We start from the raw sequence: 13,569 nt of genomic DNA on the forward strand, positions 1-13,569 counted from the left end.
AAAGATGGAACTAAGATCTGAAACCTGGTCAGCATCTGCAGAATGGTCACTTTTCTCTGACTGAAAAGAAAAGATACATTTAGAGCTAGAGCTGAGCTGAGGAAGTGGGAAAGAAAAATTGGAAATCATGAGAAAGGAAATATCTCCGTGTATATTCTTGGGAGAATGCAAACCACTGTCCATGGGGCATTGTGTTCACATAACCAAAACCTAAAGAGAGAAAGAGAGAGAGAGAGAGAGAGAGAGAGAGAGATCACTTCCACAGAAAGCGTGAATCCCCAGATGTTCCTGTTTTTGTAACAGATGTTCCTGTTTTTGTAACTTTAAAAACATTTTTTATCATTTATATGTATTTATTGTATATAGATAGTCAGAGATCGAGAGGGAAGGGTGAGGTAGAGAGGGATACAGGTTCCTGCAGACCTACTTCACCCCCTGTAGGTGGGGAACCAAGGTTCAAACCCAAGCCATTGTGTATGATGTTCCTGTTTTTACACAGATGGTTTCCAGAGACCTTTTTAGGCAGGATCTGAAGTGCAGGACACAAGCCTTCTCTCTGCCCTGATGGCGCTGAGCTGGGTTGCCACCATCATTCTGGCGCTCATCCTGTCTTGCCTGCTAACCCTAACCATGCAGAAATGTAGAAACAAGGGAGCCAAGCTGCCCCCAGGCCCCCTGCCTCTGCCCTTCCTGGGGAACTTGCTGCAACTCCGGAATGGATACAACATTCCATCTTTCAATAAGGTGAGTCAAGGTGGTTCACCAGTAAAGCATGCATGTTACAATGCAAAGGGACCCAAGTTCAAGCCCCCAGTCCCCACATGAAATGAGGAAGCTACACTAGTGGTGAAGCAGGAATTCAAGTCTCTCTCTCTCTCAATTTCTCTCTGTCTCTATCAAAAAATAAATAAACACATAAAATATCTGGGAAAAGTGAGTTTGCTCCTCTAAGCAGGTATAAATGCAACTGAACATATGGCCAGGGAAGCATAGAATTTTAAGGCTTCTAAATACAAAGCAAAACAGGCAAACTAAAAAGCAGCTTCTTAGAAATACAGCTCTAGGGGCCAGGTGGTATTGCACCTGGTTGAGTGCACATGTCACAGTGCTCCAGGACCCAGGTTCAAGCCCCTAGTCCCCACCTGCAGGGAGAAAGCTTTTCAAGTGGTGAAGCAGGGTTGCAGGTGTCTTTCTGTCTCTTTCCCTCTCTGTCTCCCCCTTCCTCTTGATTTCTGACTGTCCCTATCCAATAAATAAATAAAGATAATAATAACGAAATATAAGCTCTACAGAAAGAGTAAGACTTCTGGGGCAGAACTATGGTGATCTACTCTTGGGAAGTTAACTCTCCCACAGAAAGCAAACATTATAGCAAAATAATTCAAGGAATTTATCAGAGAACATCGAGGTTTTCTGGTAAAGAAAGAAACATCACAATCTGGAGGTTATATATTGCAGATGGACAGCAGGAGCAAGAGGGGAGGGAGAGAAGGACTCAAGCTGAGACATCTGCAATTGTTCAAATTCAAGAAGCAGATTCAAAGGGCCCACAGGTCCCTCAGGGACTAAGTGGCTTTAGCAAAGGAGCTCAGGACTGCTCTTTAGAGCTCTAGCAGCCACAGGCTACTGAGTGAACCCCAAGGGAGCCATCCAGGGGCACCAGGCAAGTGAACATTAGACACTTGAGTAACAGGGAAGCCAACCTAAGGTCTCTCAGCTACCACGGAGAACCTGGTGAAATGGATTGTACTGCCCTGCAGTCAAGAAAGTGACCACTACAACACAGCAGAGTTCCCACTTTCAGGAAACAGTCTGGGAAGAGGAAAACTGGGACCTTCACCCTCCCCAGCTCCCATGCTAGGGCTCTGTGGAAGTGACAACAGGTGACATAATACTAGGTCGCATCTTCAAAACTCCTCCCCTTTCCACTTTCCCTGTGTCTCTCATACAAAGCAGAACCCAGTGCCACCTGCTGGTCAACAACAACTCAAACAGATGGGTAGAACTACAGGAAAACACTGGTTCTGCAAAAACCAAGGGGACAACCAGAAACCTGATGATGCAGAACGAAAAAGGCTCTCAGAGAAAGAATTTAAGGAAAATACTGTCTGGAAATTTGAAAAAATACAAATCTCTTAAATTACTATAGAGAAATGGACTAAGAAAGAAATACAGCTTTGCCAAACTAGAATTCTGGATCTCAGGATATTAAAGATAAAAGATAAAAGCGGGTGAGTGAGATAGCTTAATGATTATGCAGAAACATTTTCATTTCTGAGGCTCCAAAATCAGGCTCAATTCCCTGCACCACCATCAGGCCGAGCAGTTCTCTAGAAAAAGACATTAGAAATAGCATAGCATCCTCTTAATATGTCAGACTTGAGTCACAATCTGAAAACTATGGAATCATACCCTATCTTTTTACAAACACAGCCTTTTATTCTATTTTTTAGATTTGGGGGTATTAATCATTTACAGTAAACATAGTTGTTGCTACATGTGTAAAATTTCTCAGTTTTCTGCAAACATTCTTACCCCCATCCTGTGTCCTCCTCCACCATCATATACCAGGACCTAAAACCCCCACTGTAACTCCCAGAATCCTATACTTTGCTACAATAAACCAAACCCAGTCCAAGTTCTGCTTTGTGTTTCTCTTTTCTATTCCTATCTTTCAACATCTATCCATGAGTGAGATTATCTCATATTCAATCTCATGTTCATCCTTCTCTTTCTGGCTTATCTCACTTAATATGATTCCTTCAAGTTCCATCCAAGGTCTTTTATTCTTAACTTTTTAAGAATATGGAGACTCATGGTAACAAAGATTAGTGGTTACAAGTATTTAGAATTATAGGGAGTAAAAAATGAAACTTGAAGTTGCCCTAATACAGGTTCCTCATTGTCCAGATGAGAAAACTGTTGTTTAGGATGGAGTGGAAGGGTGGTGAGCTTAGCCAAGAGCTCAGGGGTCAAGTAATTCTGCCCTTTTTTTTTTTTGAGTAGTCCTTCTAACACCAGAACTAATATTTCACCTATCTCCCCTCATCTGTACCCAGCTGAGACTCCACCCTAGATTTTTTTCACGGATCTGTATGTGAAGCACCAGTAAGTCCTCTGACATGGTATCTTCTTCCTTCACTCTCAGCTCAGGGAGAAATATGGCCCAGTCTTCACAATGTACATGGGTCCCCAGTTGGTGGTGGTTTTGCATGGACATGACGCAGTGAAGGAGGCCCTGGTGGACCAAGCAGATGACTTCAGCGATCGTGGAGAAATATTTTTACTGGATCAATGCTTCCAAGGGTATGGTAGGTAATAAGAATGCATTAATAAGTGCTAGTAATAAGAGTGCTTTCTTGAATCCCAGGCTCTTTGGATGGTATTCAATGAGCATTATCCCATTCACTCTTTTGAAAGGACTGTTAGACTCACAGTAATATTTTGAATGAGAAATCCAAGGATAGGAAATAGAAGATTAGGCCCAGGAAATAGAATTGTGCAAACACCTACATGCCTGAGGTTCTGAGGTCTCAGGTTCAATTCCCAGCACCACCATAAGCCAGAGCTGAGCTGTGCTCTGGTCTCTCTCTGTATCTTTTCCTTTGTAATTCTCTCACTACATACATAAATAAAACATTTTTTAAATAAAGAAGTCTGAGATAATGTCACAGTGAATAAATGTCAAAATATTTTGAATTTATACCTTCCAACTCCAGAGTGGCTGCGATGTTATACTCTGAGTTTGACAGGCTGACTACATGCTTTGATGCATTGTGTACCCAGTCAGAACCTTCTAAAGTCAACTTAAATTAAAACCTCTCAGGAGGTCCCAAATTTAGTCCCCAGCATGGCATGAGTTAGAGACATGATCTGGCTTTATCTCTCTCTCTCTCTCTCTCTCTCTCTCTCTCTCTCTCTCTCCCTTCCTCCATCCTCTCCTCTCCTATCTCTCACTAATAAACTAAATCTAAAATATCTTACTTTAGAACTACCAAACACCTGGTTTTCTACCTCAAACACATATAAAGATGTCAACTCAGTGTTATGCAATACACCCGTCTATAACAGCACATACTTTTAAATCCTAAGTCATGCCCCCCATCGTTCCTGCCATACCCCATCATTCACACATCATTTGTCACTTCTCCATCAAATAAATGAACCATCGGTGTAGTAATCTATCAGTAGACTAACTCTTCAAGCATTAATTTTCAACTTAAAAAATCCACACATTTCCAACTCATCCACTCTGTCCAGTAATAATTGTTTTCTGCACTCACAATTCTGCTGCCTCTTCCAATTACTTTCCAAGATCCTTTCAAGGATACACATACACACACACACACACACACACACACACACACACACACACACACACACACAAACTTGGCAGTATCTAAATATTGATTATTCTTGGTAAGTCTGCTAATGCAGATTTATGGATAGTCAGGTTTGAGTTTGGATATCATTCTCTGGGGAATGCAGTGCCATTAAGGGTACAGAGTCAAGGCTCAACAGACAACATAATGGTTATGCAAAAGCTTTCACGCCTGAGGTTCCAAGGTCACAGGCTCAATCTCCTGCACCACTACTAGCCAGAGTGGAACAGTACTCTGATCTTTCTAGTGCTCTCTCTCAACTTTCTCTCTCTCATTAAAATAATAAAAATAACTTTTGGGATTTGGGCTGTAGCGCAGCGGGTTAAGCACAGGTGACGCAAAGCACAAGAACTGGCATAAGGATCCCAGTTCGAGCCCTGGCTCCCCACCTGCAGGGGAGTCGCTTCACAAGTGGTGAAGCAGGTCTGCAAGTGTCTATCTTTCTCTCCCCCTCTCTGACTTCCCCCTCCTCTCTCCATTTCTCTCTGTCCTATCCAACAACAATGATAACAATAATAACTACAATAATAAAACAACAAGGGCAACAAAATGGAATAAATAAAATAAATATTAAAAAATAAATTAAATAACTTTTAAAGAAGGAATATAGAATTAGTGCCAGTGGGATAACTCACTTGGAGGGAACACCTGCTTTGACCGTTGTGGTACCTAGATGGGAATGCTACCTGAAAATGTTGGCCTATGGCGGTGAAGTCATTGACAACAAAAAAAAATTGAAGACTATAGACTGAGCCACTCCTTTTCAGGATACTTCACAGAGCATCCTGCTCACCCTTGCCACCCTGATGTCTCCCTCTTGTTACCTTGCAATTCCTCATCTGTCCTCTGAGTTCTTCCTCATTTGGCTCAATCATTTGTTGCCTGAGTCCCTGTCCTCCCTTCTCATTCCTAGTGGGTACAGTGGTGACCCAAGTGTCCCTCTTGAGCCTGAATTGTGGGAAGGACTTCTCTGACAGCAGATTCTCTGCTTGTGGCACAGAAGTGGCAGAGGAAAGGGATGGGAGACCAGAGTCTGATACTGAGATTCCCACAGGTGTAGGTTTTGCTAGTGGAGAAGGGTGGAAAATTCTCCGACGCTTCACCCTGGCTGTTCTCAAGGAGTGTGGAATGGGGAAATGAACCAATGAGGAGAAGATCCAGGAGGAGGCTGGCTTCCTTACAGAGCAATTTCACAAGACCAAGGGTATGGGGGGCACTAGGCTGTATGGCTATGAGCTGACTCAGTGTCCCTAGAGAGCTCACTCTTGAAAATATGAATATTGGTAGAAGAATGTCTAAAATGGGGGGAGGATAAAAAAAAAGGATAGAGATATATACAAATGTTATGTTTAAAGTTCATCTGACAGATCCTTAAAAAACACAAATTTACAATGAACACCTTGATTACTTTTAATTTCCTATTATTAAATTTTTTTATTATTATCTTTATTTATTTATTGGATAGAGACAGCCAGAAATCAAGAAGGAAGGGGGAGATAGAGAGGGTGAAAGATAGACACCTGCAGCCCTGCTTCACCACTTGTGAAGCTTTCCTCATGCAGGTGGGGACTGGGGGCTTGAACCCGGGTCCTTGCACATTGTAATGTGTGAGCTCAACCAGGTGTGCCACCACCCGGCCCCCAACTTCCTATTATTATATGCAGATGCAGGGAGTCATCTCTCTTTTCCTTTTTTAAGTGATGGGGACAAATGGTATGATTGTAAATATGCAAGCTGTGCCTTACAACAAAATTATAGATATTATTATTATTTTACCAAGGCATCCATTTCTAAGAGATTGCTGTTCTGTAGTATTAATGTGTCATATTAGAAACTCTATGTTAATTATGTTGTGATTTTTAAAATAGGTTTTTTTGGTTTTTTATTAATTTATTCTTTTTTTTCTATTTATTTATTTTCCCTTTTGTTGCCCTTGTTGTTTTATTGTTGTTGTAGTTATTATTATTGTTGTTATTGATGTTGTCATTGTTGGATAGGACAGAGAGAAATGGAGAGAGGAGAGGAAGTCAGAGAGGGGGAGAGAAAGACAGACACCTACAGACCTGCTTCACTGCTTGTGAAGCGACTCCACTGCAGGTGGGGAGCCAGGGGCTTGAACTGGGATCCTTTCACCAGTCCTTGCGCTTTGCATCACGTGTGCTTAACCCACTGCACTACCGCCCGACTCCCTATGTTGTGATTTTTAAAGCAATCAAGTTCCTTTCTAAAAATAGGTGTGTAGCCATTAAGGTCTTAGAAACAAAAAGGACACAGAATCTGAGAAACATAAAGGTTGATAGATAACTGATAGACTTAAAGTTTGTATATCAGAGATTTCTAATCTACTGTCCATGGATGATAGTGGTCTACATAAAACTGATCATGAGCACAAAGAAATATTTGTAGATTCTTTTTATATGTGTGAATATTTTTAATGTTCTGGAGAAATGAATTAGAATCACTAGTGCCTTGTTTTATAAATGTTTTCCACTGAGACTAAAGAAAGGATCTTCATAATAACTCAAATAAAATCATTGGTAAAGGGAGTCGGGCTGTAGCGCAGCGGGTTAAGCGCAGGTGGCGCAAAGCACAAGGACCCGGCATAAGGATCCCGGTTCGAACCCCGGCTCCCCACCTGCAGGGGAGTCACACAGGCGGTGAAGCAGGCGGTGAAGCAGGTCTACAGGTGTCTATCTTTCTCTCCTCCTCTCTGTCTTCCCCTCCTTTCTCCATTTCTCTCTGTCCTATCCAACAACGACGACAACAACAATAATAACTACAACAATAAAACAACAAGGGCAACAAAAGGGAATAAATAAAATAAAAATATAAAAAAATCACTGGTAAAGATGGGGTGTTATAACTATATATATTCAGATTGGGAGATAGCCCAAAAGTTATGTAGAAAGCCACTTATGCCTGAAGTACTAAACATAGAAGGCTTAATCCCCTCAGCACCACCTTAACCAGAACTGAACAGTGGCCTGGCAAAAAAAAAAGTTTATATATTTATACACATCCACCACTTCTGCAAATAAATGACTCACCTCAACAGCGCCATTAAATACTAGTAACATAAGAATGCTTAGGCTCAAATGCACATGGCGCAAAGCACAAGGACCATCTTAAGAATCCCAGTTCAAGCCCCCGGTTCCCCACCTGCAGGGGAGTCGCTTCACAAGCGGTGAAGCAGGTCTGCAGGTGTCTATCTTTCTCTCCCCCTCTCTGTCTTCCCCTCCTCTTTCCATTTCTCTCTGTCCTATCCAACAACAACAATAGCAATGACAACAATAATAATGACAACAACAAGGGTAACAACAAAGGCAATAAAATGGGAAAAATGGCTCCAAGAGCAGTGGATTTGTAGTGTAGGCACTGAGCCCCACCAATAACCCTGGAGGCAAAAAAAAAAAGAATGTTTAGGCTCCACCAGTATTTCCTGAATACTCACTCCATGCCAGGGACTGTGCTGAGGCTATTGACCTAGATAAATATCCACTGAATTTCCATGAACCAATGGTAGGGTTACTATGCCATTTGTACATTAGGAAGTCAGACACAGAACACAGGAATGATGTAATTGTCTGCTATGAAGCAGTGAAGCAGGACCCCTGTCTACACCTACACGACCCTGAATCTCAGGCTCCTGCTCACTGCTTCCAACTTAGATCAGGTTCACCCCCAGGTGTGCCCATCAACCCCATTTTCTTCCTGAGCCGGACTGTCTCCAATGTCATCAGCTCCATGGTCTTTGGAAGCCGCTTCGACTATGAGGACAGGGATCTCCTGAAGCTGCTGCAGATGATGCACGAGATGACCACTGAGCTGAACATGCCTTGGGCTCAGGTGCATCTCCCCCAACCCTCACTAAATGCTTGTGCCTCACTGAACCTTCCCCTCCCCACAATGCTGGCAGAAAATGCCCTAACTCTACAGAAACAGAGGGATACACCCAGTGCTTGGTCCCTGTGTTGAATGTAAGCCCAGCTCCCTGACTCCAACCTGGAACCAGCCCTGACAGCCCTCCACCTCCTTCTGTATTCCCACAGCTGTATAACATATACCATGGAGTCATGCGATATTTGCCAGGAAAACACAGATGCCTCTACTACCTGTTGGAGGACCTCAAGGAATTTATCGTATCCAGGGTCAAGGCCAATGAAGCCTCCCTGGACCCACACAACCCTCAGAGCTTCATCGACTGCTTTCTCATAAAGATGCACCAGGTACGTCTTCCTCTTCCCAAAACCTTTCATTTCCTCAATCCCAGAAAAATTCAAGGGTTTTTGTTTGTTTGTTTGTTTGTTTTGGCTTGGTTTGGTTTGGTTTCTCTTTTTAAATTTTTTTATTATCTTTATTTTATTTATTGGATAGAGACAGCCAGAAATCAAGAGAGAAGGGAGTTATAGAGAGGGAGAGACAGAGAGACACCTGCAACACTGCTTCACCACTTGCAAAGCTTTCCCCCTGGTGGTGGGGATTGGGGCCTAGAACCTGGGTCCTTGTACACTGAACCAGGTACGCCACCACCTGGCCCCAAAAATTCAAGTTTTAACATATCTATAACCTGTTGAACACAGAAGAGCCTGTATTACTTCACATGATTTACATCTTCATTGTTTTGCATGATTTTACCTCTGTAGGAGATATAGAAACAGTTTGATAGCCCTCAATTTTATAATCTGATTGATATAGAAGTGTCAAATTTTGAGAGTCAGGCAGTAGCACAGCAGGTTAAGTGGCACATAGTACAAGGACTGGCTTAAGGATTCTGGTTCAAACCCCTGGCTCCCCACCTGCAGGGGAGTCACTTCACAGGCATGAAGCAGGTCTGCAGGTGTCTATCTTTCTCTCCCCCTCCCTGTCTTCCCCTCCTCTCTCCATTTCTCTCTGTCCTATCTAACAACAATGATGACATCAAAACTACAACAATAAAACAACAAGGGAAACAAAAGAGAATAAAGAAATAAATATTTTTTTAAGAAAAAAGGAGTGTCAAAGTTTACCTCTGTAAGGAGGTATGCAACTGAAGGAAGGTAGTCTAGAGAGCTTTGATTTGAGTTAGAAGTGAAGTCTTCAAGTTAAGAGTTGAAGATTTAGGGTCTAAGGAGACAATAATAGTGATGTCAAAAGACTTCCATGCCTCAGGCACCAAAGGTCTAAGTTCAATTCCCTGCACCATGATAAGCCAGAGCTGAGCAGTGCTTTGGTCCCTCTGTATCTTTCTCCTTGTATCTCTCTCATTAAAATAAAGGGAAAAAGCTATTTTTAATAGACTTTAAGAATTATAATTATAATGGCTGGATGGTGGAGCAACTGGCTATGTGCAAATGTTATCATGCACAAGGACCCAGGTTCAAGGCCCACCCCACCCCCATGCACAGGGTGGATACTTTAATAGCTGTGAAGCAGATATGTAGGGGTTTGTTTTTCTCCATCTTTACCTCTCCCTCCCCTCAATTTCTATCTGTCCTATCAAAGTAAAAAAATAGGAAAATTACAATTAAAAGCCTAAATTCTTAAGAAGTATAGAAGTTCAGAAGCTTTCCCTTCTGTGTCATATCCTTAGACCTTTACCAATTCATGTTTTACTGACAGAACTGCTACACTTGGGAGTCTGACTTTATATATCCTAATGTCTTGCAACTTGCACATCTGAGCAGGCAACCTCTACTTTCTACTCTCTCTTTCTCCACTGCAACCACACTGACCTCCTCCTTGCTTGTCCCCTAACCCACCTGCACACTTCTGCCTCAGGGCGTCTGCTCTGGATGCTTTTACTTGGACACACCAACTCAGTTTAGTTGTCCATTGTGTTTTGACAAAAGGCAACCCTATATTCCGGTAGAAGATAAGACTGTGGAGAAGGAGAAGGGTGATTCTGTTTCCTGTCCTCATCATTGTCAGGATAAAGATAATCCCTACATGGAATTCCACTTCAAGAACTTGGTCACCACAGCTCTCGGCCTCTTCATAGCTGGCATCGAACCTGTAGGCTCAATACTGCACTGTGGCTTGCTGCTGCTGCTCAAGTATCCGGAGGTGCAGGGTGAGCATCAGCAGGAAAGGCCGCCAGCAAAGATGAGCTACTCAGGAAACCCGACACTCCTCAGCCCTACACACTTTAGCTCTTTCTCCTCCTCCTCCTCCTCCTCCTCCTCCTCCTCTTTCTACTTGTTCATCTGCCTTTCACCTTCACTTTCTCCTTCCCCTGACCTATACCTCCTTTCTTTTTCTCCTCCATTCTTCTTACTTGTCTCCCCCTCCTCCATCTCCTACTCTTTCTCTTTCTTTTTTTTACTTGGCACAAAGAAATGATATGCAGGCCTCAGGCATGAGAAATTTTCTGAGAAGCCTCCACAGTTCAACTTTTTTTAAAACTGATTTAATTATGATCAGCCAGCTCACTGGATAAGAAGTGTACAATTTCACACAATTCCCACCACCAGAGTTCCATATCCCATCCCCTCCATTGGAAGTTTCCCTATTCTTTATCCTTTTGAATCAAAGATCTTTATGAGGTGCAAAAAGTGGAAGGTCGGGCTTCTGTAATTGCCTCTCCACTGGGCATGGACATTGACAGGTTGATCCATACTCTCAGCCTGTTTCTGTCTTTCAGGGCTCTGGGGAGGTGGGGTTCCAGGACACATCGATCTGATCTGGGGCCCATATTCAGCAAAGGAGCTTGTGTGACCTCTTCATCCCTGTAGGTCTGAGCTCAAATTCCCTGGTTATAACTAGGAGTATTCTAGGTGGCACTCATTTCACACAGTCCAACTTTCTCCGCCCTCTCTGTGTGTGTCTGAGAGAGACAGAGAGAGAGAGAGAGAGAGAGAGAGAGAGAGAGAAAGAACAAGAGAAAGAGCAAGAGAACAGAGAGAAAGTACAATATAGAACCAACCCACCCCCTGAAACTCAACCAGTGTTGTCCATGGTATTGGCATGTGATATCATGGCTGGAACTCAGGGCCCTGCACATGGTAAGGCACATACTGTAGAGTGACTGAGCAACCTTTCTAGTCCTTCATATGTCTGAAAATATCACATATGGATTCTAGAATCTTTGACTGGGAAGTTATTGAATTTAACTTTGACATATCTATTCTAACTGCTTATGACTGCTCTGTTACCAGAATTCAGTAGGTTAGAAAACACATAAATCTAACTTACATTACTGGAGTGGCAAAGTTGTTCAGAATGAAGAGGCACTCCTTCCCATAGTTTGATTGCTAAGCATTCAGAGCTGTAAAATGCCATCCATCCAAAACACTTGTACCCTTGAAGCTCCTCCTGTGTGCTTGTCTGTTTTCTGTTGTGACTTCTTGCAGCCAAGATCCAGGAAGAGATTGATCAGGTGATTGGAACACACTGCATTCCAAGTGTGGATGACCGGTTCCAGATGCCCTACACAGAAGCTGTAATCCATGAGATACTGAGAACCAAAGGAACAGCCTTCAGCCTCCCCCGCTGTGTCACCCAGGACACTCAGTTCCGAGGCTACCTGCTGCCCAAGGTGGAGCTGAGTCTGCACTGTCCTCTCTTCTCCCTCTAGTGCACTCCCTCCACTTCTGCTTCCTTACCCCCCTTTCCCAACACTGCTTCTCCTAACTGCCCCTCTTTTCACTCCAGAGCACCAATGTGTTGCCTCTGCTTGGCTCAGTCCTCAGGGATCCTAAATACTTCCGATACCCAGATGCCTTCTATCCCCAACACTTCCTGGATGAGCAAGGCCACTTCAAGAGGAATGAAGCTTTTGTGGTTTTCTCCTCTGGTAGGTTTCTGTGCTCTGTGCTCTTCCCCCTGTCCCCACCAGGAGACATAAGTTGAGTCCTCCAAACATTGGTTTAATATAAGGTCTCATGGGAGGTTGTTTTGTTTGTTCATTTAAAGATTTTATTATTTTAATATTTATATTATTTGTTAATTCATTGGTTAGAGGAAGGGAGAGAGAGAGACCTGAGACTTACATTCCTGTTTCACAACTTGTGAAGCTCCCCACCCCACAGCAGGTGGATATTGGGGACTTGAACTCAAGTCCTTGCACTTAGTAACATGTGTGCCACCACCTGCCCCCCAAAATTTGATCGTTATTTCACAGATTTTCAAACACTGGAACCCAAGAATCACATTATGTCAGAATTTTGACTCTCACAAACAGAAAAGTGATGTGCTTAACTTGGGACAGCAATGATTTTCCACCAAGACCAAACAGAATATATGGTCGACTCCTCAGATCATAAGGTCTCTTGCTGAATTTTGTAGTCTGAAGGGTTCACCTCCAAACTATCAAGGAGCAAAGGGACAAATATGGCACATCAGTGGATATCATGACTGTTTGCTAAGCAGACAAAACAAAAATAATAATATCATTTAAGCATACTAAAATTTAAATATCATTTAACTTTTTTGGTTCACAAAATGTTCATTTTCTTTTAATTTCCAATCATTAAATATATCTGTACATACACACATGCACACTGTAGGCAGCACAACATCGAGTGACTTGCCCTGGTTTTGGACAGTAGTGATTCAAAGTGGATTCCAGAGACGCTAGCGAGACAGCTGAGGCTAAGAGGGACGGGGGTCAAACTGCTCTCCACACCCCGGTATCTCAGCACCTCAATGACCTGTCTTCCTTTGTGCCCACAGGGAAGCGCATCTGCCCCGGGGCCTCCATGACCCACGTGGAGCTCTTTCTCTACTTCACCTCCATCCTGCAGAGCTTGTCCCTGCGCTCCCTGATGCCACTCAAGGACACTGATACCCAGCCTTTCTCCTCAGGCATGACCAATATTGTCCCCACCTATGAGCTCTGCTTTGTGGAACGCAGAGCGCCCCCTAGTGGGTGAGAAGGAAACGACAGGATAGAGCGCAGCCCACGTGTACAATGAGGCAGGCTCCCAGCTGCTTCCAGATGCCCACTGTGCTCCAACAGTGCTGTTGTTCTCACTCTCCTTTTCTCTCTCTTTTCGTAAATAAATAGGCCAAAATACCAATCACTCAGAAAACACATATTAAAAAAGAGAGGAAGCGGGCTGGGGAGTCAGCATAATGGTGATGCAAAAGACTCTTATGCTTGAGGCTCAGGGGTCACTGGTTCAGTCCTCAGCACCACCAAAAGCCACAGCTGAATAGTGCACTTGCATGATTGATCTACCTGTCCAGTTAATCTTTCTTTTATTCAAAC

The 13,569-nt window shown here is 43.2% G+C and overlaps 1 protein-coding gene across 1 annotated transcript; it reads left to right on the forward strand.

Annotated features, from left to right (window-relative positions):
• The first annotated feature begins 528 nt into the window (after positions 1-528).
• Positions 529-13,243, forward strand: LOC103125781 (cytochrome P450 2G1-like). Its single transcript, XM_007536605.2, is given in 9 exon segments — positions 529-744; positions 3,149-3,311; positions 5,437-5,586; positions 8,068-8,228; positions 8,432-8,608; positions 10,290-10,431; positions 11,711-11,895; positions 12,012-12,153; positions 13,032-13,243. Coding segments are annotated over 9 exon segments (1,500 nt in total). The 5' UTR covers positions 529-564; the 3' UTR covers positions 13,232-13,243.
• Positions 13,244-13,569: the final 326 nt, after the last annotated feature.

This window comes from Erinaceus europaeus, chromosome 2, assembly GCF_950295315.1.
Source record: "Erinaceus europaeus chromosome 2, mEriEur2.1, whole genome shotgun sequence".
NCBI lineage: Eukaryota > Metazoa > Chordata > Mammalia > Eulipotyphla > Erinaceidae > Erinaceus > Erinaceus europaeus.